This window comes from Anser anser (genome assembly GCF_964211835.1).
Source record: "Anser anser genome assembly, chromosome: 2".
In the NCBI taxonomy this organism is placed as follows: Eukaryota; Metazoa; Chordata; class Aves; order Anseriformes; family Anatidae; genus Anser; species Anser anser.
In genome coordinates this window covers 129457838-129482979 of record NC_139721.1, presented here as the reverse complement: position 1 = coordinate 129482979, position 25142 = coordinate 129457838, and the positions used below count along the sequence as shown (strand labels likewise).

Sequence of the window (25142 nt, the reverse complement as noted above, 5' to 3'; positions counted from 1 at the left end):
CCCGCGCGCTGTCAGTTAGGCGGGCAGCTGCCACCCGATTGGCCGGCGCGGCGCGGAGGCCCCGCCCCCCCGGCGGGACGTCAATCAGCACGCCGAGCCCGGCTGTCAGCAGCGCGTGTGCCGAGCGCGGGAGCCGGGCCGCGGCTGGCAGCAGGGGAGGGGGAGGAGCCGGGGCGGGGGGCGGCGGTTGGGCCAGGCGGGCCCCGCCCCCGGCGCCGCGCTCCCTCCTCCCTCCTCCCTCCCTCCCCCGGCCGCCCGGCCCGCGGCTGTCACTCACGGCGGCGGGCCGAGGCCGGCGGCGGAGAGGCGGGCGGCTACGCCACAGCCCCGGCGGCGGCCATTCGTGGAAAAATAGGCCGGGCCGCTCCTCCCCGCTCCGGCTGCGACCGGCCTTCTCCCCGCTACCCCCCACCCCGCCCTCCGCCGCCTCCTCCTCCTCCTCCTCCTCCTCCTCCTTCTTCTCCTCCCCCCTAGAGCGGCGCCTCGGCGGGGCATTAATGCGGGATGAGCGGTATGTAACCCCCTCCCTCCCGCCCTCCCTCCGCTCCTCCCTCCGCCCTTCGGCCCCCCCCAGCCCGCCCTCCCGCGGGCCCCCCCTTTTTATTCTGCCCCCCACCCCACCCCTCTTACCCCGGCCTCGCTCCCCCGGCGTCGCCCCCCGCGCCCCCTTTCTTCTCGTCCTCCTGCGTGCCCCCTTTCTTCGGCAGCCCTCCCTCCCTCCCTCCGTCCCTCCCGTGCGCATCCCTCCCTCCTTCATTCCTCCTTTCCTCCCTCTTTCCCTCCCATGCACAGCCCTCCTCCTGCCCCCTGAAGCATCGACGGCCACTCAGTGGCCGTCGATGCTTCAGGGGGCAGGAGGAGGAGGAGGGTTGTGGGTGGTTTTCTCCCGCTGTCTCCGGGAGAAGGAAACCAAACCTCCCCTTTCTGGGTGTTAACTCTCCAGCCCCCATGGGTTGGGTTTCAAACCACGTTTCTCAGGACTCGCTCTTTTGTAACGATGGCTTGCGCCGTTGTTTTCCCGGGGAGGTGCGGGCGAGAGGCTGGGAACCGAAAAGGATGTGCTCCTAGGGTTTGTTGTTGTAGGAATGGAGGTGAATAATTAACCTGTTACGCTTGATTTTTTTTTTTTTTTGCAGATCAAAAGAAGGAGGAAACTATGCCCACAGAGGGAGAGAAATCTCCCGAGGCAGAGAATAACAACAATAATAATAAAAAAGGGAAAACTGGAGGCTCGCAGGTAAAGCACACGCACACACCCGAATAGGGAAGTGCCCAAACTATTAGCATTTAAAATGAAATGTTCAGCTGACAGCGTTTCCTGCTCAGGGCATCTTTCTTTGGGCTGGATGAAACGTAGTTCTTTGGGTGCAATATTTTTACTGCCTGGACATGTTTTTTGATCGCGTTTGACAGTGATCAGATGCTTCCCATGTAACTGAGGTCTTTTTTTTTTTTAATTTGCCCTTATTATAGGGGAGAAAAAGACTGGATTGAGGAAGTGGTTGAGGTCCTGGTTGTCACATACTCATTGATAACTGCTGGCCTATACTTAAAGATTATTTAAAGAAACATGCACTTCCTTATTCAGAATTGTATCGTTGGTCTTTATGTGCAGAAACACACTTAGGTCTGTTTCCTGTGCAAATCTTAGTGCTTACTCCTGATAATTAATACTCGTGCTCTTCTCCTGAATCTGTTCTGTTTTCTCTCCCTATGGCTAGGATTCTCAGCCTTCACCTCTTGCTTTGCTAGCAGCCACTTGCAGCAAAATAGGAACTCCTGGTGAGAATCAAGCAACTGGACAGCAGCAGATCATTATAGATCCAAATCAAGGTTTGGTGCAGCTTCAAAATCAGCCGCAACAGTTAGAATTAGTAACAACTCAGCTTGCTGGGAACTCTTGGCAGCTTGTTGCTGCTGCTCCTCCTGCTTCAAAAGAAAATAATGTTGCTCAACCAGGATCTTCTGTTGCCTCAAGCGCAGCAAGTCCCTCCAGTAGTAACAATGGAAGTGCATCTCCTTCAAAAACCAAATCGGGCAATTCTTCTGCAACGACCCCTGGGCAATTTCAAGTCATTCAAGTACAAAATCCAAGCGGTAGTGTCCAATACCAAGTGATCCCACAGATTCAGACAACAGAAGGTCAACAAATTCAAATTAATCCCGCTAATGCTACTGGTATACAAGATATACAGGGTCAAATTCAGCTTATTCCTGCGGGCAATAATCAAGCTATTCTCACAGCTTCAAACAGGACAGCTTCGGGGAATGTTGTTGCTCAAAACTTAGCAAATCAGACAGTCCCGGTCCAAATCAGGCCTGGTGTTTCCATACCGCTGCAACTGCAAACTATTCCTGGTACTCAGGCACAAGTTGTAACAACTTTACCTATAAACATTGGTGGGGTAACCCTAGCGTTGCCTGTGATAAACAATGTGGCAGCAGGAGGAGGTCAAGTTGGACAGTCTTCAGAGAGTGGAGTTTCCAATGGAAGTCAGCTAGCGTCTACGCCTGTCACTACTGCCTCTGTTAGTTCAATGCCAGAATCTCCTTCCTCATCGTCCACTTCTACAACCACTGCTTCAACATCTCTAACTAGCAGTGACACGTTAGTGAGCTCTGCAGAAGCAGGCCAGTACACAAGCACAGCAGGCAGCAGTTCGGAGCAGACAACTGAAGAACCTCAAACCACTGCGACGGACTCTGAAGGCCAGAGCTCTGGTCAGCTTCAGTCCAATGGACTACAGAACGTACAGGATCAGTCTGGTTCCCTTCAGCAGGTCCAGATAGTAGGCCAGCCTATTCTACAGCAGATACAGATCCAGCAGCCTCAACAGCAGATTATTCAGGCCATTCCTCCCCAGTCATTTCAGCTCCAGTCAGGGCAAACTATACAGACCATCCAGCAGCAGCCTCTGCAGAATGTTCAGCTGCAGGCAGTAAGTCCAACTCAGGTGCTCATCCGGGCTCCAACTTTAACACCATCGGGGCAGATCAGTTGGCAAACTGTACAGGTTCAGAATCTGCAAAGCCTTTCAAACCTTCAAGTTCAAAATGCTGGGTTACCCCAACAACTAACCATTACCCCCGTGTCTTCTTCAAGCGGTGGCACAACCATCGCTCAGATTGCACCAGTGGCTGTTGCCGGTACCCCAATCACACTGAATGCTGCCCAGCTTGCTTCAGTACCTAATCTCCAAACAGTAAGTGTTGCCAACCTGGGTGCTGCAGGTGTTCAAGTTCAAGGAGTTCCAGTTACCATTACCAGTGTTGCAGGTGAGTGGTCTGACAAAGTGGTGGGATTTTTTATTTTATTTTTATTTATTTATTTACTATTGCAAGAATACCAGATCATCTTTAATATTTCTACAAGGCTTTCTTTGGTAGTAAACTTAAAACCCTTAACTGTGAGAAAATACCTTATCACTGAAATTCAAATTTTAAAATAGTTGACACTTCTCCTAAACATTGAGTGGATATTACCAGTTTCATCAATTGAAATAGAACTACTTGTATTTGATAAACTATCTTTCAGTGACCCTTTTCTCCATCTTATTAAAAAGTTTGAGGCTTTGGGAGATAGCTAAAACCTCCCTAGTAGAGCTAGTAGAGCTTTGATATGTTTATTTTATATATAAATTATATATCGTTATATTTCATACTATATATATAATATGAAATATAATGATATATAATTTATATATAAGATATATATAAATATATATTTCATATATAATATGAAATATAATGATTATATGTGTGTGTGTGTGTGTATATATATATATAAACAAAAGCCAGCAACACAAAAGCTTTTTTCAAGCAGGTAGTACTCCTTATTTCTGCATGGGGGATATAGGATGAGGAAGGTGGCAGTATGTGAACTGTGAAATCCTGGGTCATGACATGCATTTGTATGGAACTTCATTATACTCTGTACTAGCTCATAAAGTTGTTCCCTCAAAAGTCTGAATATTGCAGAGAGATTGAGTGGAGTAAGGTATACTTACACACAGCGTTGTTCCTGTGACTTATTTTAATTTGAAAACAAACAAACCCACTTGTAACCACCTCAGTGCTTGATGATGAACTTCTGACGTGTATTATAAAATGCCCATGTGGTTATGCTGGTCTATTAGTTGTGGAAAGAGCTGCTAAAAGGTTCTAGGCTGGAATAAAGAACTTAGTTCTAAAGTAAATTCACTGCAAGGAGTGCAGTGACCCACAAGGGCATCTCTGTAGGCAACTCTGTATGTAAAACTTGCAAACTTTTAGTATTACAGATAAAATTTGAGGGCCTCTCTTCACCAGTTTGATAACTGCTTACAACAGTTTGCTTTAACCCCATAAGAGCAAAAGGCTTCTGTTTTATTAGTTTTAATAAAAACTCTTGTATTGACAGTAACTCAACTGTAGTCACAGTTTTTCTTACAAAACTGTAAGAAAAAATGCATTTACTGTCCAGTCAACATGAAAAATGTTAGTATCATATTGACTCTTAATCTGTTTTTTATAATCGTGCTAAGATGAGAAATGTTTAACTGGGCAAGGGATTGTTCAGCTAAACAGAAGTACTTCCAAGGAGACTAAACGTACTTTGCCAATGAGAAATTTGCTATCGGGAGAATTTTGTCTGCTACAGTGCTCTCCAGTACTTGATGGAACACGGTAATACTAAGGGTTGGGTTGGATGAGTTAAACTTGTCTTACTTAAGGAATGTTACAGTGATGTTAATCAGGGTCATCAGAATTAAAAACTTGACCTTGTGTCTGGTTGTAATGGTTCAAAAATAAATGTAGGCTCGCTGGAGCTGACCAGCTGCTACAATATCTTGCAGTCTAATTTGTCTTGGAAAATTGTCCTTGATGAGAAAGTGCAGGTTGGCTACTGTTAGACAAAAGTGCCTACTTTGGAAGGGGCCAAAGGAATGGAAAGCCTGCTTTGGAAGCAGCTGAGATTTGGGTGTGGGAGAAATCTTACTAGGTGCTGTTCTCTTCTGCTTCCCTGCTTACTGATGGCTTACAACTGTGGCAGTTCAGACAAGAAATTCTGAATATCATCTTGCTCAGTTACCTTGTCTGCACCTCTGACTGCATGTGATGTCTTCTGGAGAATAGAGGGATTGAGATTCCTTACTGAGCAAGGGGAATGAGTCAGAAGTATGCTTCTGGAGAAGCCAAGCCTTACTCATAAAGGGTTCATATGTTACCTAAACTTAAACTGTATGACCACTGAATTCCCCTCTGCCTTCCTCCCCACCCCTTGCCCAGGTAAGCTGCTTCTGTAGGGCTTTTAATTTTATACTAGCAGCAGTGAGTACATCAATCATTCCTCCATGTATAATGTACTATTTATGTTCCCCAAGATTTAAGGTTATGGAGCTAGAACTTTGAGAATGTGAGAGAGAAATAAAAGAAGGAAATTATAATTTCTCTCTCTCTTCTGTGAGGCTTCTGATTGCTATTCCCAGAGCAAAGCAACATGGAAAGGAGAGCAGAGAGCATGATGTGCAGTCCTTGTGTTAATGCTAAACTAAGTGTTCAAAGAAGAAATGGTTACGAAATGGAAAATTATAAACATGCAGAAGTCTAAACTTGCCAATTATAAGGAAAAAGTTGTCTTGTTCAGGGCTATTATCACTGTTGTGTTTGTTTTATTTGAAATTATTTTTGCTATTATTGTTACTGGACGTCTCCAGAAAAAAATAAACTGCTGAGTTACCTTAACGTCTGCAGGCTGATATTTCCATTCGCTTTCCTGCAGTACCTAAGCTTGTCAATGTGAACTCTTTTTGCACATTAATTGAACTCTCCAGAAGTGGATCATTTACAACAAATGAGCAGTGGAAGTAGGTGTTAGAAATGAGGAGTACAGAGGATGTCCAGAAAGTGTCAGGGAAGAGATGGAGTGAAGGACTCAACCCATCCATTGATTCAGGTGCTCTACCCTTCTTAGGACAAAAAAAGTTTTTGTCCTTTGAGCAAGCCTGACTGATATAGCCAGCCAAGTTTCAGACAAAAAAAATGGAATAAGTAGCTGCCTGAAACAACTGTTCTTTTATTTGTGCCATATGTTTTTCGTGGACATTGTTTTTTCCCATTTATTTTTACAAATGGGTAATTTAGGTACCTTTTTATTAGTTTTTCAGTAATAAATGAAACAAAGCAGTAGAACTCTAATTGCAAATAACAAACTTGTGGCTTAAAATTCTTATGGAAATGTTAAGCTATAGAACTATGTTGGGAAAGCCTATTTAGGAATTTTTTGTTGTTGTTTTGTGTTTGTTTTTTTTTTTTGCTTAACAGTTTGTAAATTCTAATAGAGACAGATCTCACATTGGGAAGAAAAATATTTAAATCTTCAAGTAAATGATGTATTTTGGTTTGCTTTTTATAACCTTTGTTTTTCTGCTTCCTGGCCTAAGGTGTGTAGGCTCTACGGTAAACCAAGAAAGATGAAAAAAGTTTGTGCTTTTTCTTTTGTAGCTGTTCAATTTTTAAGTTAAAACCTCAAACATGTTGGTACCACACTTTCAGCTGTACGTTGTGCGTGGTCAAAAAGCAAGGCAAAAGCAGAGTTCTCCTCATGTCTTTCCATTTTCAGACCCACAGAAGAATTCATTCAGTATCAGTGATGCAGAAGGAAGATATTTTTTTTCTATTGTAAGGGTGACTGAGTGCTGGCACAGGTTGCCTAGGGAGGTTGTGGAGTTTCCATCCATGGAGATACTCAAGGCCTGTGGTCCGGGTCAGCCAGCTCAGGTGCCCTTGCTTGAGCGAGGGTTGGACCAGGTGACTTGCAGAGCTTACTTCCAGTCTGCACCACCCTGTGATTCTGTGAAGCTACGCAGAGATGTACAAAGTGTCAGTCAAAAGAATAATTGAAAATATAGGGGCAAGGGGAGGGGGGTATGAAGAGAATCTGAATTCAGGAGGATAAAGAAACTAAGTGAAGTGCTAATCAAACAATAGACTACCTAAAAGCAGCTGTGTTTACTTTAACATGCAGGGATCTACAAATACCTGCCTGGCTATGAGGTCAGTACCTGCTGTGGACTTTAAACAAGATAATTCTGTACAAAGTAAACTGCATTTTTTTCTGTAATATATGAATTAACTGTTGTTTTATACATGATTCTCTGTGGAATGGAATAACCTTTGGTGTCATTTGGATGTAAGATAGATGGTGACATCCCGAATTTACCCCATATAACCTTGGGGACAAGCAGGTGCTCGACAGTTCTCTTGCCTTTTTTTTAAAGCTTCTGCTGTGATAGGTATAAAATTAAGATCAAGGATTCCCCTCCCTTCTTAAAATAGGGTAGCTTCTACCTTTTTTAAGCTTATTTTTGTGCCCTCTTAATTGTTGAGATGTGTTAATTGACAAAAGTGAGTCTGTGGAAGATGATTCTAAGAAAAATAGAGTTCATGAAACCATTTCCTTTTGGTGGACTAAAGTTCTTTTTTGTCCCTCAACACACTGATCTTGAAGTGTGTTTGTATTAGAAACAGCACAAATTATGAATATTTTTGTGGGTGCTGATGAATATGGAGTGAAATAAAACATCCAATTTTATTAAGACAAGTTACAGACAAACCATGAATACACAGCATTTCATTACAATGTAAGACTTTTGTGTGCCCCATGTTCTTACACAGGGGTCTTCAGAAGAGGTAGTAAGCTTCTTTTTCATTTTTTTTATCGTTTCTGCTGACAGTGGGAATATATTGATTCTGTCCTCATGGTGGAAACAATGGCTTTTCAGAATTCCCTGTTTCTAATGAAGAAAAAATAGTAATAGATCAGACTTGTCTACCTCTTGAAATAATTTTGTTACATGACAATGGTGTTTGGCTCTCCTTACATGGGATGTTTTTGTTTTAAAAACAGTAAGAGATATTACTTGTATTTTATACAAGTGTCTGGTCCGAGCTTTGTTAGTTGCTTTAAGCAAGAGTCCCCAGATCCCACGACCTTGCAACTCAAGTGCAAGCCATTTTAACCCATGAGTATTGGCATGGCCTGAATTACAAGGAATCTGGAGTTCATCCACGTAAATAACGTGCAAGAATGACTAGTGTTCAGTTTGCTGCCTGGCAATACCGCAACTGGAGAGTTTTAAGAGTCTTCTGCAGGGATGTGTTGTGGATAATAAAACAGTTGGTAATGACAATGAAGTCCAATACTTAGTATTCTCATTAGGGGGCTTTTTAAAATGTAATTGTCCTTTTCTTTCATACTCTCTAGTATATAATGTGACTTACTAAGTCTTTTTTCCCTTGGCCAGTTACTAGTTGTACAATTTGCTAGTACCTCCAGGTCTCTTCCTGTCATGTATTTCTCAAATTTGTCAGCATCCATCTTCTGCTTGTTTTCCAGACTTTCTCTTCGCTTTGCTTCTTTATTAACTCTTCTTGTGTGAGTCACTAATTCTGACTTGCTGTTCAAACGCTGAAGAGATTGGTAACAAAATGTAAATGTTCTGCTTCAGACTTTGCAAGGGAGTTTAAAGAATTTGTTAAAATGCTTCAAACAGGAATAAAATGGTAGTCCCAAACTACATGCATTTATTCTATGAGTCAAAGGAGTTTCTGACTAAATATTTAGCTTCTGACCATGTCTGATGCTGACTACATGCAAGAGTAATGGGTTTTCTCAGGTACTCTTCCCACCCTTCAATGATCAGCAGCTCAGGTCTTCATGAGTCAGAAGTGCTATTTTTTTAGTACTTAGTAATCTTTAGATTACTTTTCTTCCATGAATTTGCTTTTTTTGAGTCTGTGTAAATTTTTGACATGTTCATTACTTGTCTGCAGTAAATGCAGTGTCTCAGTTCTTGTGTAAGACATCGTTTTATTTAATGTTCTCAAACCGTTCTATTATGAGAAATTAAACTGATTCACCTTTGTACCACTCATGATCATCTATTATCTCTGCCATTTTTGATATTATGATAGTTATTGAGAGAAGGAAGGTGTTTAGCCTGAAGTCTTAGAATTTTGCGCTTAAGTCATCAAATGAAAGAAAGAGCGTTTTCATTACAGTGTAATCGGTGGCTCTCCTTGCTCATGTTGATGCTACAGTGGGTACATGTAGAATCAGAACTCAATGAGTTGAGTAGCTAAGCAAGGAGAGATGTCTGCAGGTGGTGACAAGGTGAAAAGGGTTTAAAATAGCCACAGCATATAGAAGCAAACCGGCGTTAAAGTCAGAGGAGCTAAAGGGTGGTGGTCCTGTGAGGAGGTTTTTTGAACAACATCCAGTGCTTCTGTGGATTCTCATTGACAAGTGAGTTGTGGCAAATACCTGGGAAGAAAGAAGCTGCAAAGCTATGGAGTCTGCAGTGGAAAAAATAAGTACAAAGAACTGAGCTATTTTCTGCAAAAACAGAACAAATACAGGAGTTCTGCTTACTTCTTGCATCTTTTTTTGTCAGTTGGCATTCTGAGGCTGTAGTTGGAAAGAAAGTAGAAATTTAGTGTAGTTCTTCCAAAGTCATGAAAGGTCACTTGCAGCTCTTCTCAGGTTGCCTTCAGCTGAGAATTGTTGCAGAACCACAGTGTTCTAAATATTCTAGCAGCGACATTGTTTTCAAATGCTTCAGAGTAATTAGAAGCATTTAGTCTTCCAACAACAAAATTGCTTTGTTTATGGGGTTTTCTTAAACTGAATTTCAAAATAGTGGCGGAAGCAGTTTAACTACAAACTGTGCTGGAGACAGCAAACACTTGCCTAGGTGATGGCAGCTTTAAAATCAAGTGTCAATATTCTGTTCTAAACTTGATGCGTAAGGTGTACACAATCTTCCTATTCAGCTAATGGGAGAATCACCTGGTAAAAATGCCTCAGTAAAATAAGCCTTTGCCTTACCTGTCAGTGGCAAGACGTGACTCTGTTAACAGTCACTTCCAGGGAAAGCAGGAAGGGGAAGTATTTCAAGTATCAGCTTTGCTCATAATTGCAAGGTGAAACAGGTTTTTAACGAGCCATTTCTATGCTATCAATTTCAAGAATTAGATGCAAGTTCTTAAGCTCTTCAAAGTAGAGCATTAGTAAAACTATTTCCCAGTTAGAGTACATGGTCTTACAAAAACATTTCAGCATTATGGGTTCTCTCTAAGAATATCAATTTTTGCCCTCCCTTCTCTAGTTCCCTGTTGCCAAGAATCAGAATATGTAGAGCAGGAAATCAAATGGCAGATCTTTCTTGTTCAGAAAGTACCAAGCAAGCAAATGCTTATGAGTGATGCTGCACGTCTTCATCACCTTGTTAGTATTTAATTGTTTTTGTTTTTAAGAGTGCTTGGATCCATGCTAAGCTAACCTACTTGCTCCCCGAAAGGAGGAAGATTGTGAATCTTGTGCTTCCCCCACTCCCTCCATTTTTTAATACCTTCCTCAGCGTAACATGCAGTATGTTATGATGTACTTAGCTTCATGTGATTTTGGTAGTGGTAGAAGTGAGAAATTCTCACTGTTCTAATGTATTAAAAGTGTTGGATGTTAATGATTATTACTTACAATCTAACTCACGTAATGGGACATCATGTTCCAAGGTGAATGGTTAATTCTGAGTATGAACAATATTGTTGAAACACCACTTTTTAAATGGTTAGCAATCTGATGGATAAAAGTTATTAAAAGTTTTATTCATATGCTGTAGCTTAGTAGTTGGGACTGCATATAAAATGTAATTTTCATAACGATTATTTTGTTCTTGTCATTAAACTTTCACCAAAACAAAAACTCTGGACATCTGCAATCTCTTGAGAAGCTTAGCATTTCAACATCTGTTTAGGTTAGTTTGGGGTATCATTTATACAGATTTCTGCATGCATCCATTCTTAGAAATGAATGGAGTTTGTGGTATTTAATACTACTGACAGTGGCTAATAGTCACGTACCTTGATCAGCCCAGCCAGTCTTTAAACCATGTTATCCCAACATGCATAATTAGTCTTGCTAGATTGGCAGACTAGTATAATTCTTGTGTAAAGAAAATATCTAGTTAATATCTTCCTGCCAAAAGCAACTTGGCACACATCTTAGGTACAAGTCTGACTTTCCTTAATTATAGAATGGTTTCAAGTGATGATGTGACCACTCTTGCTTTGAGTTTCTTCTGAACTTTTTTCAAATTTTTTTTTTTCTGAACTCTAAGAGATATGTGCCTTGTTTGTGTTGTTTCTTTGGCCATTGGGAAGCTACTCTGAGTAAAACATCAAGCTTTTCAATTTGTTCTGAACCAGAAAGGAAGATTAGGTAAGATCAAGCATACTCTTTTTACAGGAGTGATGATGTTACAGAATAGCTGGCAGAACTGCCAAGGGTTTTGATCTTAGAGAGTTACATGGTCTTTATAAGATGTAGCTCTCTTGTAATCTTGCTAGACCCTTTATCAGGCAAGGACCAGGTGTTTCAGCTTTAATAAACAAATTAATCTTCATCGCTAGCATTTCTTAATTCTGAACAAATTATCAAATGATAAGTGACTTAGCCTAGTTTTGAAGTCAGCTAACTTCCTGTCTGTTGAAAGAATTTTCCGTTTTCCAAACTCCTGTGCATAGCATCATATTTATTTTAATCTTGATCAATACGAAGATAGCATTTCATATAGCCAAAATGTTTATTTCAAGGACATTTATGAACCTTCTAGTCAAGTGTGGACTTGAAAGTCAACCATCTAAACTGTAGTTAAAAGCAAACAAAAAGACAACATTGAAACCTTAGTTTGGGTTCTTGTTTATTTTGTTTTTTCTTTTTCCTGTCAGCCTTCTTTCAAGATCAGGCAATTGCTATTTCCATGGTAATATACAGAAGTTGAACCGAGGTGCTGAAAAACAGACTTCCTAGAAATCCCAGAAAGCAGTATTTTGATTTCTGTATGTCAGAACTGTGTCGGATGTGTATGTAACTTCTTTACTGTTACAGTTTGGCAGGTAGTGAGCTCTTCTAGTCAGGCTATAGAGATTAATAATCAACAAGGTTCTTTCTTGCCCTATCCCTATTTCAAGGTAAAGGGGAAGGGATGGAAGAAAGAACCGAGCCAACTTCTGTTGTGGCTATAACCTGTAAAATAACTTGAGGGTTGGGATGGGATGATAGAGTAGAGGCAGATGCTCAGTAAAAATAAACTTTAAAAGCTACATTTCTTATAACTACTACTAGTTCCATGCAGTGCACCTAACATTCGACAGCACACTTAGTAGTTGGATTTTCAGTTATCTATCTGCTCTAAGGTTCAATATACAGGGAACTACTTACTTTCATCTGCAGAGGAGCGTTCTCAAACACTTATCCTAAATGCACTTTTCTATTTGACTTTTTAATACAGGAGAAAAACAATTTTTTTTTTGAAAGGACCTCTTGTCTTAGCAGTAAGACAACAAGGTGTTTTTTTTTCTGATTCCAGCTCCTTTATAATATCTAAAAACTGAACACATTTTCTTTCTAATTGAAGCCTATTAAAATCGCAGCAACAATCCTGAGCAATTAGTTATTGCCTTGCTTTGACTGAAACCTCTACTTGGTTGTGCAAGGCTAAATTTTGTGAAAATGTACGTCCATGTCTATTTCCCTGTATTGTTCCCATACAGGTCTTTTTGTGTTATGTTTGTGAGAGCTCTTTGCGAAGTTTAATAATAATAAAGAGAAAATAGGCTTTCAATTAATTGAAAGGTAATACAAGCTGGAAAAAACTTTTATGTTTGAAAATACTGAGGTGACTTCAGGATGTCCTAATCCACACGTGAAAAACCTGAAATTTTTGAAAAGTTATTAAAGTACTTTCATGAAACTCCTTGGGTGATGTTTTGTTTTTCTGTGTTGCCTGTATGATTCTTGCACAAAAGGAAAAACAGTACATTTTTAAGGTGTTTAAAACTCTAAAACTTTTTTTCTGCCTTAATCCTCATGCTTCTTAGTGGTATTTTTCACAAAAGCTAAGTTTATTTGTGATGCTGGTTAGTAATTTTTGAACAAACCATCCCATCTGACATGGGAAGAAAAGTCTATTGAGGAGAAGATATATTCCTCTGAATATTGTTCAAGTCAGAAACAGGGAAAAATAGAAACTTGCTGCAATGTCCCTGTAGGCAGTAGAAAAGAAATCTATCTACTTGATGCTGCAGTTTGTACTGGAAATTGTAGTAGCATCTGGACACAATGTGCGGTGACAACCCACATTTCCTACAGTAGTCGGTTGGATCCAGTTCCTTTCTCTACACCAAACTGCTCTTCTCTGAACAATGTGAGTCCCTTGCATCAACCCTTGAGAAGTTTCTATTCTGGGAAATACTTCCCCTGACATATATAATTTCTGTATCAAAACTTTTATAAATTGACGAGAGGTCAGTATTGTCTGCATAATGTTCAAGTAGCATCAAATCACTGTTGAAATCACCATTGTCTTCTGTGTCAATACTGAAACTCACTGTTGTCTTCACATTATGTTTAATTTTAAGACACGATTTTCATCTCATTCTTCAGCATGAAACCTTTCCAGTAGGTGATGTTAAAAATCATTTTTTCCAACTATAAACTATTGCACGGAGTTTTTTAAATTTTAAAATCCTGGCTAATCTTAAAGTAAATTCTAATTTTCCAAACGGAATATTAGACTAAAGAATGTTTGCAAGCTAACTGCAGTTAGAGTATGCAGAGAGTGGAAAGGAGGTGAGACCTCTTTTTCCCCATTCTTTTTCATCAGTAAGTTATTTAATGGGTGAGTTGGTGTGTCAGCTCCAACGCTTGTAGAACTTTGAAACTTTGCGGCTTGTCATTAACTTTACTTTAGTCCTCTAGCAATATACATACAGATATGGGTGTCAGTTGCAACCTTCTCTTTCATTTTTAGAATATACAGCTAAACAATTTTTTGTTTTTGTAACATTAGTAACATTAACCATTTTCATTCTATGTACAGTTTGCAAAGCGTTCCTCAGCTTTTGCAGCAAGGTGCACAATATGGAGATATCTCTCATTAATGCTGACATCTCTGTGACTACAGAATGCTGGCTGCATAACAGCAACAGGAACTCAGTGTTAATTGTTTTGGGGAACTGAGTGATAGAAACTAGAAGTGTCCTTTTCTTGTCTTAATTTCTCTTCCGTACAAGATCCATTTTCTAAAGCTTGACTCCAATGACTTCTGTGGATTGTCAAAGTACAGCCCTTTCCTTATCCACCCTACTTGTCTCAAAGAGTAGTTTTTCATGCTTACTGCATCAGGTGAACAAGAACAGTGTGATAGGAATGCATACGCAATGTGTAGTAAAAGGAAACTTCTTTAGACTTACGATGGATGGCTAAGCCTAATTAATGACAATGATTTTCAGTTGTAGGTCACTCTGTAGCAAAGTCCCTCTACAGGACAGTGTTCGTCAGGTAGCATACCTTAGCTTTCTTTGTCATTTGGATTGTGTTACAGGAGTTCTTATTTTGCAAGTTAGCTTTGAAACCTAAAATTGATATGTATCCTCATGATGTTCGGCTTTATAGGAAGTACCTGAAAATGTTGAGTTTTCTTGCATGAACACATTAGGCTCATATATACAAGAAAGTATATGCGATGTAACTATTAAGCCATAGGGTTGTGGGTTTCTTTCCAAAATTGGAAGAAAATGTGGTACTGAAAAACAAAGGATGCACAATCCTGTATTTTGTGATAAGTCATTCATTAAATGCTTAAGTGTTTAAGATTAGTGACTAAAATCGTGTAGGTCCTTCTATTTGAGAAGGTTTAAAATGTCTATAACATTCTCAATTGTATCTTCATAATCATATATGCAATATTCTAACTAGTGAGAGGCTTACAGTGCTTGGTTTGCAAAATAAATGCTATATCAGATTGCCTTGTAGTTTTTTTTTTTTGTTGCAGGACAACATGCAGTGGTTACTATCCAAAAGAAAGAGTACTTACACCTGAGAGAAATAAAATCAAATGTAGTAATTGGTGTCAGTGTTACTTTGTACAGTAGCACATTGTTGTAACTTAAAGTTGTAACCTGACAGCATGTACAGTAAAGTTCAGTGATGATTTTGTTGATCAAGAATGTTTCACAATTTCAGAAAATCAGCATTAAAAAGAAATTATGGGAATTTTAAGAAAAACTGTCTTCTAAAGGCAGGTACAAACGTGCGGTGACTGCTTTGACAACTCATCTATAACACCACAGATGAACTGAAGTGTGACTTTGTTTATTTCCTCATGTAATGGTTTGTTTAGAATTCTTTCTGAAATCTGTGTTGAAACATGAGAGCTCTTGTTACTAAATGCCTTGATTATGGATGGTGAAGTATACTGATACTAGGTCTTGTGGTTTGGAGTACCTCAGAAAGAAGTAATGTTAAGTGATATCATGATTTTAGCAGAATTTCTGGAAGGCTTTAAATTATATTTTTATGCCCCTAGTAGCAAGCCATATGGATTATTTTTAAAAGTTACTATAAAGTGACGCTAGACTTTTCTGTTCCTGTATGTGTAACATTATCTCAACTAGTTGGTTTTAAAATCAGCACTGGTTTTTTGTTTGTTTTTTAATGAAAGCTAATTTGATAATAGGAGAAAGTACAACAGTGCATTTGACAAATTTTAGTTCACCTCATCTGATTACTAGTACTGATGAGCTCTGGCACCATGTTGTAGTTTCTACTGCCCTGTTAAAAGTTCCGGGGGACAGCAGAGGCTCTGCTTACTGAATAGATACAGTGTTGGGGCATTATATAGATAAGAAAACTACTCTAAGTTTTAGCATTGCTGCAGGTTTTGGTGTAGGATGTTGGGGGTGTTGGTCGACACTTGCCTGAACATGAGCCAGCAGTGTGCCCAGGTGGCCAAGAAGGCCAACGGCATCCTGGCTTGTATCGGGAATAGTGTGGCCAGCAGGAGCAGGGAGGCGATCGTCCCCCTGTACTCTGCTCTGGTGAGGCTCCACCTTGAGTACTGTGTTCAGTTTTGGGCCCCTCACTACAAGAAGGACATCAAGGCACTGGAGCATGACCAGAGACGGGCTACGAAGCTGGTGAAAGGCCTGGAACGCAAGTCCTGTGAGGAGCGGCTGAGGGAACTGGGGTTGTTTGGTCTGGAGAAGAGGAGGTTCAGGGGAGACCTTATTGCTCTCTACAACTGCCTGAAAGGAAGGTGTGGGGAGCTGGGGGTCGGCCTCTTCTCACATGTAACCAGTGATAGGACTAGAGGGAACGGCCTCAAGTTGTGCTAGGGAAGGTTTAGGTTGGAAATGAGGAGACATTTCCTCTCAGAAGGAGCAGTCAGGCATTGGACCAGGTTGCCCAGGGAGGTGGTGGCATCACCGTCCCTGGAGGTGTTTAAGGAAAGGTTGGACGTGGTGCTTAGGGACATGGTCAGGTGGGTGATATTGGTGGTAGGGGGGCAGTTGGACGAGATGATGTTGGAGGTCTTTTCCAATCTTTATGATTCTATAAGTTAAAAAATAAATAAAAATAAAAACAGATGCACATCTTTCTATCTTGTATGCTAATAGTGTGCTGATTTGTTGGGATGCTTTTTCAAAAGTACAACAAAGAAGTCCAGGATTTACAATATTGAACTTTCCAGTGTTTTCTGATAAATACTCTTTTCAGGAATGTACATAGTTATCATATATCTCTATTTCCTCCAGTCACTCTTTTACCTCAATAAGCAAATATCTACTTTATGAATACTGCATCCTGGATCTTTAAATAAAGCTATTTGTGTGATATTTTGGGAATTTCAGAACCTTCTGTTCTGATCTTAGTATGTGGAATTCAAGGAAAGGGACGTTTAAAATAACTCCTTGAGCTTAATTTAAAGAAGAGAATCAACATTTCAGTTCACATTAGAAATGTAATAACTGTATTAATGCCATCTGAAAAGCAGTCATTTAATTACTGTTTAACTGAAACCATACGGAGAATGTAACTGTTTGCCTGAGCAACCTTACTTTTGTCATTTTATCTTTTGTATTTTTGCTGTCACCTCTACAGTTATTATGAAGAATTTCTGCTGAAATGTATCACTATATCATGTTAAATAAATAGATAGAGATTGTGACTCAGTAGTGTGTATCCTGTCCCCCAAGATGCTTATGTGGACCATGCATGTATTACTTGGAGAACAAATGACAAAGATGGGGGAAGGTGCAGGATCAATAAAATTTGTAAGCAGTGGTGCTGGATATTATGAGGAAGTATCAGAAGACCCTTGTGTGGATGGCTCTCTCATGACTTGGACTGAAAGTTGGTTTGTATCAAATCAGCACAATATGTTGGGGTGTTAGAAATGCTGAACAGGCTTCCACATAAATGTGTATTGATCAGATCCAGCAAGTGTTATGTGTCAGACATTCATCACTGTAGCAATAGTCATGGGGTAAAAAAATAGTCGTCCCGCTCAGGGTTTGAGTGCCCCAGTTCACATTGTACTGAAAAAGCCTTTAGTCTGGCAGCCTGGGAAAAGTTGTGTTGAAGCATTAATATCAGTTAAAGAAAATCGTGGAGAAAAAGAAAACTAGGAGAAAATGGTTAGGTCATGGGACTTTTTTTTTTTTGTCAAATAGGACTTTGACATGGATGGAGTCATCTCTCTAACAGACTCTGATGGCAAAGAATAACTTAATGTGCTTGAAAGCACACTTGACTGTTGGTGAGAATAGCAGCAGATGCTGCTGTAGGTGTGACTGTAGTACACGATATATCTTTAGTTTTGCAGTGACAGTCGCTAGACTGCCATCACTTATAGTGTTCACCCTGTGGATTAAAGGAGTTTGCATCTGGGGTCTGTTTAGCGCACTGAGAGCAGTTTGTGTCTCTGCAAAAGACTACGAGCGGAGCCAGTTCTTCCTGTTAACTTATTTACCTTTGTCTAACTAAAACCTACAGTTGGTTTTTAACACAAGCAATCACATTAATGTGTTAAGATAAGTATTAGATATAACAAAAACAATCAGCCTTCTTTGACTCTAGCTATTCATAGCACTCAGTACTTCAGCAGCTTAACGGCCTGACACGGAATTGCCGATGGACTAGCACTTTGGAAGCTCATGTCCTGTTCTGCCACTGCTAGACCCAAGTGCTAGATACTACTATCTATCTGCCTTTATACCTCACTGTTCTCCTTAACCTATCATATTCTCCTTCAAGAATTCTTGTGAGTGCTTTTCTTTCCTGTTACTAGAAAGAAATTTATTTAATACATTCCTATTCTGGAAAGAAAGTCTTTCTTCTAGCCTAGATATATGGAGGCTCTACACTCAAGGTTAAGGTTTTAATTCTTCTTCTATGGTTCCTCTGCTTCCAATTCCAGACTCTTTGTAGAAACGTTTTTCTTGTATTACTGTCTACCTATCCCCAAAATCCTATGAATTCCATGTGAGTTTCAATCATCATCACTTCTGGGTTTGCCCTTGTTCTTTTCAGAGAACCAAAAGTACTCGGTATCTGCTGATATTTGTGGCCTGCTAAAGAAAACATGGAATTTGTGTTTATTTGTATCTAGCTGAATCGGGTGCAAATTCCAGAATGAAACCAAGAGAGTTTACTGGTCAGTGCTTCTGGTGAAAATAACCTGGTACTGACCCAGGCACAACACAGATTTTTTCTGTTTCCTGTAGTGAACTACACACTGTCGGATGATAGTCAAGTCACTTTGGGAGGTTCTTCAGTCCTAATCTGTCTGTGTGTATGTGTTGGTGTTTGTTAGGTTCAGTCTATGGATGTTACCGCTGCACTGTACAACATATCCTGCCCAGGCAGATAATGCTCCTTAGCAGTCACATGAATAAAGTAGTTGTTATTTCACACTCCGTTGTATATGAACTCAGTTAGTAGCTAGGCAATTTAGGCTTGAGTGTTCTTCTCAGTCTTGTCCTTGTTGATTTCTATTACAGATGTCTGAGAAGTAGGTTTGAGTACCTATTCGAATATCTCTGAATCATATTACCTTTAAGGGATTTCAGAGTTTTAAATTAGTGCTTCAATACTGCAGACTTTCAGGTCTTGGAATATTCTATTTGGGAATTCTGTCTGTTCTTGGGAATTCTGGTGGGTCATTACACTCTATCAATAAGTAGGCAGTGTTTCCTCTTATTTTTCATTTGTATGAAGTTTTGAAAATGGCAATATCTGATGATATTTTGAACCATTCCTGTTGAGATTGATAAACTTATGCAGTGAAATTGAAGTCTTAATTCACCATGTCAGTCTTTTAATTTTATCTGATTCAATCAACCTGCTTTTCCAGTCTTTTTGAAAACATACTCCCTTCTGCAAAACAAAATCAATGAGCTAGCGAAGCAGAGCTTAAGCCCAGTCCTATGACCCTTCTTTTTTTTTGTGAAATTTCCTTTGTGGCTTAGTGTTTATTCAGTACAGATTGTAGAAGTGACTTCTGTATATCATAAAATAACTTTCAAAATGAGCTAGTTGTAGTTCTCTGAGTGTAGGTGTACTTTCATGTTTTCTATGCCAATAGATTTAACAAAATCTTACACAGAAATATTGTCTTCTCATTTATCTCAGCATTTTGGGTGTGAGGTAGCATTTGTTAAACTAGCTCACATTTCTTAATATCATTTGCAGTCTTGTACTGTTCTGGTAACATTAAATTACATTAAGCAGGACTGTCTGAGCTAACAGGTACATCTTCTGGTAGTGCTTCAGAAAAATGGCTAGATTTAGTATTTGTTTTATGGATTCCTTTTAAGTAGTTTATTTTTCTATAAAATATATAAAACTTATTTGTGAAATGACCAAGAAAAGGTACAAACACTGTCTTATTTTACAGGTCAACAGCAAGGTCAGGACGGAGTAAAAGTACAGCAAGCTACAATAGCTCCTGTTACTGTAGCAGTAGGTGGCATTGCTAATGCAGCGATTGGTGCTGTTAGTCCTGATCAGATAACACAAGTACAGCTGCAACAAGCTCAGCAAGCTTCTGACCAGGAAGCACAACCTGGCAAGAGACTGAGAAGAGTTGCCTGCTCGTGTCCTAATTGTAGAGAGGGAGAAGGAAGGTGAGTGTAAACTTTATCAATACATATTTAGGCATCTTGTCACAGCTTACCTCATTTGGACTTGAGATTTTCTTTTATTGTCTATGCTGTTTATTGCTTTCCACTAGGAAGTATGATTATATGTTTCTTTTCAGAGAGTGAATTATAACTGTATCTATTATCATGAAGTATTTTTCCTAAGCCAACTAATAATATTTTAGAATAAAATTACTTATCTGTTTAAACTTGATCTCTTTAGAAGCAGCAATGAGCCAGGAAAAAAGAAGCAACATATCTGCCATATTGAAGGATGTGGAAAAGTTTATGGCAAGACATCTCATCTTCGGGCACATCTGCGCTGGCATACTGGTGAAAGACCATTTGTATGCAACTGGATTTTTTGTGGCAAGCGATTTACAAGGAGCGATGAGTTGCAAAGACATAGAAGAACCCACACAGGTTGGTCAGCCCTCTCTTTATACATAATACAGTAACTCTGAATCATAGTGACCATGAATAAATAGTGATATCGAAAATCTCACTCATTAGGGTCTCTGAAAATTACTTTTAAATGTAAATACAGTAACTTGAGACAGAGAAAGCAGTAGATTTCAGCTTTCATCAATGCAAGCTGACTGAAAAATCAAATAAATAAAGGTCTGTTCAAACTGTTCTGTACCTTTCCTAGAAAGAGATGTCATTTTCATCACTGAAGATATAAGTTAGATAGTGCCTTATCAAAATGTGACAAATTTTCTTGAGCACGTAGGATTGGTCATGGATTAGGGTTGGTTCTCCTCACTTAGATTAGCCCCAGTCCTTAAGATTTTTTTTTTAACCTAGTCCATTCATCAGATTTGGTGGTTTTGGGAAATTCCTTGACGTTTCAGGTAAGAACTAAAAAAGCAAGCTCTCCTAACAGTTTAGATTAGAAAGGTGGACCATTTAGAAACTAAGCTTTATTAGTCTTCGTATTTCTAGCCCCAAGAAGGCTTTCTTTTTTTCTCCCCCCTCAAACTTACAGTTGCAGAAGGTAACATTCAAAAGGAGTCTAATGATATTTAAACAGTGTCAGAACATTTAGTATGGTGATTTTTTTTCCTGAGTTTGATTTTATATATTCTCACGAGACAGATTCATGGAGCTTTGGGATTCAAATTTGTGTCCAAATTCCATTCTTGTAATCTAAATAAAAGTTTTTTTTAAATGCTATCAAGTGCTTCATTCACTGTTTGTACCTCTGCTACTCTGTCAGGTTTATGGAAGTTTAGGAAAATTCTCTGGTGATCGGAAATTCAAACTACTCACCAAATAATCACAGCATAGCAAATATTTGTTAAGAACTTTTTAATAGTGAAGAGTAGATTGCCAAGAACTTATGACTGAAAAGAGCAGACCTGGAAATCAGACAGGTAGAGACGAAAGTATTGTATCCGTTGAAAGATACTTCAAATGTCAAATAGGAAAGTGTCAGATTTAAATGATTAAACAAAAAGCATTTGGTGCTCTCTTTCACTAACATTTTGGTTTCATTCTTCTTTTTAAAAAGGTGAAAAGAGATTTGAGTGTCCTGAATGTTCTAAAAGGTTTATGCGAAGTGACCATCTCTCGAAACATGTCAAAACTCATCAGAACAAGAAGGGTGGTGGAACGGCCCTTGCTATAGTTACCTCAGGAGAACTGGACTCTTCAGTTACTGAGGTTCTTGGTTCTCCAAGAATTGTCACTGTTGCTGCCATTTCTCAAGATTCAAACCCAGCAACCCCTAATGTTTCAACAAACATGGAAGAATTCTGAAAGGATAATTTATATGGACGCCTAGTGCTGCACTTAAGTTTACATACCTTTCAGAATATGAAAGTGGGCTGGTAAAGTGGATTACAGAGCAGGAAATCATGTTTTCAGTCTTGACTTCTGTAATTGTTCCAGGCTGGAGGGTCAGCATGGGAAGTGTACACTGGTGCAACAAGACGAAAATTTCAAAAATACAAACAGCGCAAATTGATGTACTGGATAAACAGATGGGGGAATATTATTTCCATACTGTACTTTTTTAGTTATATGTCTGTATATCATGTAATGATTTTAAATGAACTTTTCCCCTCTATTTTGGCATTGTATGTTAATGTGTTTGTAAATTCAGATAATATCAATGTAAAACAGGGTGGACCGTGACTAGAATTAATATCGTTTGATGAAGGTACTTTGTTTTTAATATAAATTTGTAATATTTTCATGAGAACATCTTTTCCCATAAGGAACAGCAAAACTGAATATAGATTGAATGATAGTGGAAATAGTTTAGTTTTTTGCTCAGTCCGCAGAACATGTCAGTTTATTTTGGCCGTCTTTTCTCAAGTTTTGGAATTACTCGAACAGCAGCTGGATGATACGTGCTTGCTGCAAAGTGGATCTGAGGTGGACCTCAGATTAATTTTGACCACTACATTATAGTAGTGTGTATAAATGACAATCAGTGAGTTCTAATTCCTCTCTTTCTTTGGAGAGCTAAGGTTATGTAGAATTAGTGTGTACAGTAGGAAAGATTAAACCATAGAAAGATATTAACATAAGATTTTACAAAACTAATGGTGTCTTTATGTAGGATAAAGAATGAATATGGCAACTTTTTGGTCAGTTTTTGGTATTTCATATTTTAAAGCATCAGCAGTCCATTTCTAACTCATAGGTAACATGAATCATAAAAACTCAATTTTAGACATTTATATGTTTTAATTTTGTTAGAATTCATGGAAATCAATCAGAGAATTGTCTCCATGAGTGTTGTAGATCATTCTCTTGTATCATCTTCCTGTAAATACTAGTTTTTTTTTTTTTTGTGGTTAATGTGCTGAGTTCTTTATGCTTTGACTTAATAGCCAAAGAAAAGAATTAATTACCACATTTTAACCAAAAAAGGCATCGTAAGTAAACATTTTCTCTCCTTTCCCCTAAATATTACTGTCTTCATTTTCTCTTCAAGGATAACACGTGGGCTGGTAATAAATATCTGTTACCTGACAAATCTTACATTGAGACTCCAACCACAAAACGAAATGGGAAAAGAGGAATATGGTTATCTTTTTATTACGTGGCTTTTGATTTTAAAGGTTTGGTTATATTTTCAGATGAGTCAGATTAATAGGTATATAGAGGAAATGGAAAGCAACAATAACAACACAAAACTGCATTTCGTACGTGAAAACTGCAGTACATAAGAGGAGGAAAGATGGCCAAATATTTCATGCTCAGGATTTTGAATTGTTTCCCGTAGTCATAAATGTAACCTTTTACACACATAGTCATTTGGTAACAATTCTCATGATCGGTATTTTTAAAAATTTATACACCAAAATATTTTTCATGTAACAAAAGGAAATACAGTGCAAGAAGGTTAAGATTTTTGTTTGTTTGTTTTTCCTGCAAGTTAAAAAAGGGAGAATGTGTTTGGTAACTGTTGGTTTGAGATGCATAACGGATACCTTGTGCATTCTCTCACAAAACATATACTTCTCATCTGAATACTTTATCAATCTTGTGGTGTTTTGCGTATTTTTGAAGCAAGAGAAATACCAATCATTGTTTACACTGTGTACACTTTAGGCCAGCCCTTTGTAGCAAAATATTAAGCTGAAGGTATTTTATACTTTCAGTTTACATTTAAAAAAAAAAAAAAAAGCTTTGAGATTAAAGAAAACAATTTTACACTGTGGTTATAAATTTCAAGTTTCTTAAAGCTTTTGTAGACTTGTAACAGTCTTTAAATTTTAGTTGGGTTTTGTACATTATTTTGTATATTTTATTTAAAGTACTCTTAACTGATGTATCTGGACTTAAAACATCAGACTCAATTAGATGTTACATTTAATACAGATGAACATTAGGTAGTATTAACTGTTAATTTTATTATATAGGAAATGAAATGTCAAATATATATTTTATCATTATGCTTCACAATCAGTGCTATAAATTTCTTTATGCAAAGAAAAAGTTTCCTAATGTTATTACCATGTTTCCTAGAAGTTAACAATTTTTGTAAACTGAAGTTATGAGCATTCTGCACAACCATTTCATATATAATTTGTTCATGCATACTTACATATGCAGATAGGAAACTGAAGTCATTTTTAATTGATGATGAATCCCTATTGTAGATGTATCGAAATCTAAATCCGGTTGGGTTCCTAGCATCTAAAGTACATTAACTTGTGTTAGCAGGTGCACATTTTACTGATGAAATTAGAAGCATTTTGACAGTCTGTTCTGCATACCATTCTGAATCCACTTTTCTGTCTTAAAAGGATCGTAAATTTCAATGTCCTTTATTTGACTCAGTGGGATATAGCTGTTGTAAGTAATAGGGCACAGATGTGCAGTAGTATCTTGTTTAATGGCATTTCACTGTTCATTCCCTTTGCCACCGTTAAAAATTTTGCTTTATTGTAATTATCAGTGCAAAGTGTATTTACCATGGTAGAACTCCAGTGTTAGACTAGTTTTTTTCTTACAATATACTTTTTTTGGTTAGGTTTGTGTATGTGTTGCCGATTACATTAGAAATTGGTGTTAAGTCATTATTTATCACATTCTTTCATGAGAGCAGTAATAAAAGTGTGTAATCTAGGAGAAAAAGTTAATTTGTCAGAGTTAGGTAAGCATGATGTTTAGGTCCTATTTTTCAATTTTATAACTGTTTTATTGCAACAATATTTGTATTTAAGTCTTCATTTTAATGCCTTGTGGTGTTTTTTTATGCATGTCACTGAATTGTCATCCCGCAAGAATTGATGTGCAGCATAGGGTATTAAATCTACATAATGATTTTGAAACAGAAAAACAGTTGATGGTAAAAAATGTAAATGTTTTGCAAAAAAAATCCTTATAAAAAGTTTTGTAGTAATATTTCACTTGTAAATTTTTCTAAGAAAAAAAAACGGAAAAGGAAAAAAATGAGTAACATTTCCCCACATCTAGAATTTAGAACTTAATTCTGCCAGCAAAGCCTGTAAGGCACTAATCTGACACTTTTACAATGCTGATTTGTATAATTTTTTTGGTGGGTTTGGAACTAAAATCATGTACAAGTTGTTGCCTGCAATAACATTTTGCAAGTAACCTATTAAAATTCCCTTGAGTTTAAAAGGTTTCTTCAT

General features: G+C 38.5%; 1 protein-coding gene across 4 annotated transcripts; it reads left to right on the top strand.

The window, feature by feature from the left end:
- SP4 (Sp4 transcription factor) lies at positions 1-25131 on the top strand. 4 transcript variants are annotated; one of them, XM_083822436.1, is made up of 6 exons: positions 11-511; positions 1137-1237; positions 1722-3276; positions 19782-20010; positions 20249-20448; positions 21539-25131. In XM_083822436.1, the coding sequence occupies exons 1-6, from the start codon at positions 505-507 to the stop codon at positions 21784-21786; spliced, it is 2340 nt and encodes a 779-aa protein (XP_083678562.1). In that variant the 5' UTR covers positions 11-504; the 3' UTR covers positions 21787-25131. The 4 variants fall into 4 exon arrangements, with proteins under 4 accessions (XP_083678565.1, XP_083678562.1, XP_083678564.1 ...); XM_083822438.1 differs by lacking the exon at positions 11-511 and adding an exon at positions 645-734; XM_083822437.1 differs by lacking the exon at positions 11-511 and adding an exon at positions 876-1026.
- Positions 25132-25142: the final 11 nt, after the last annotated feature.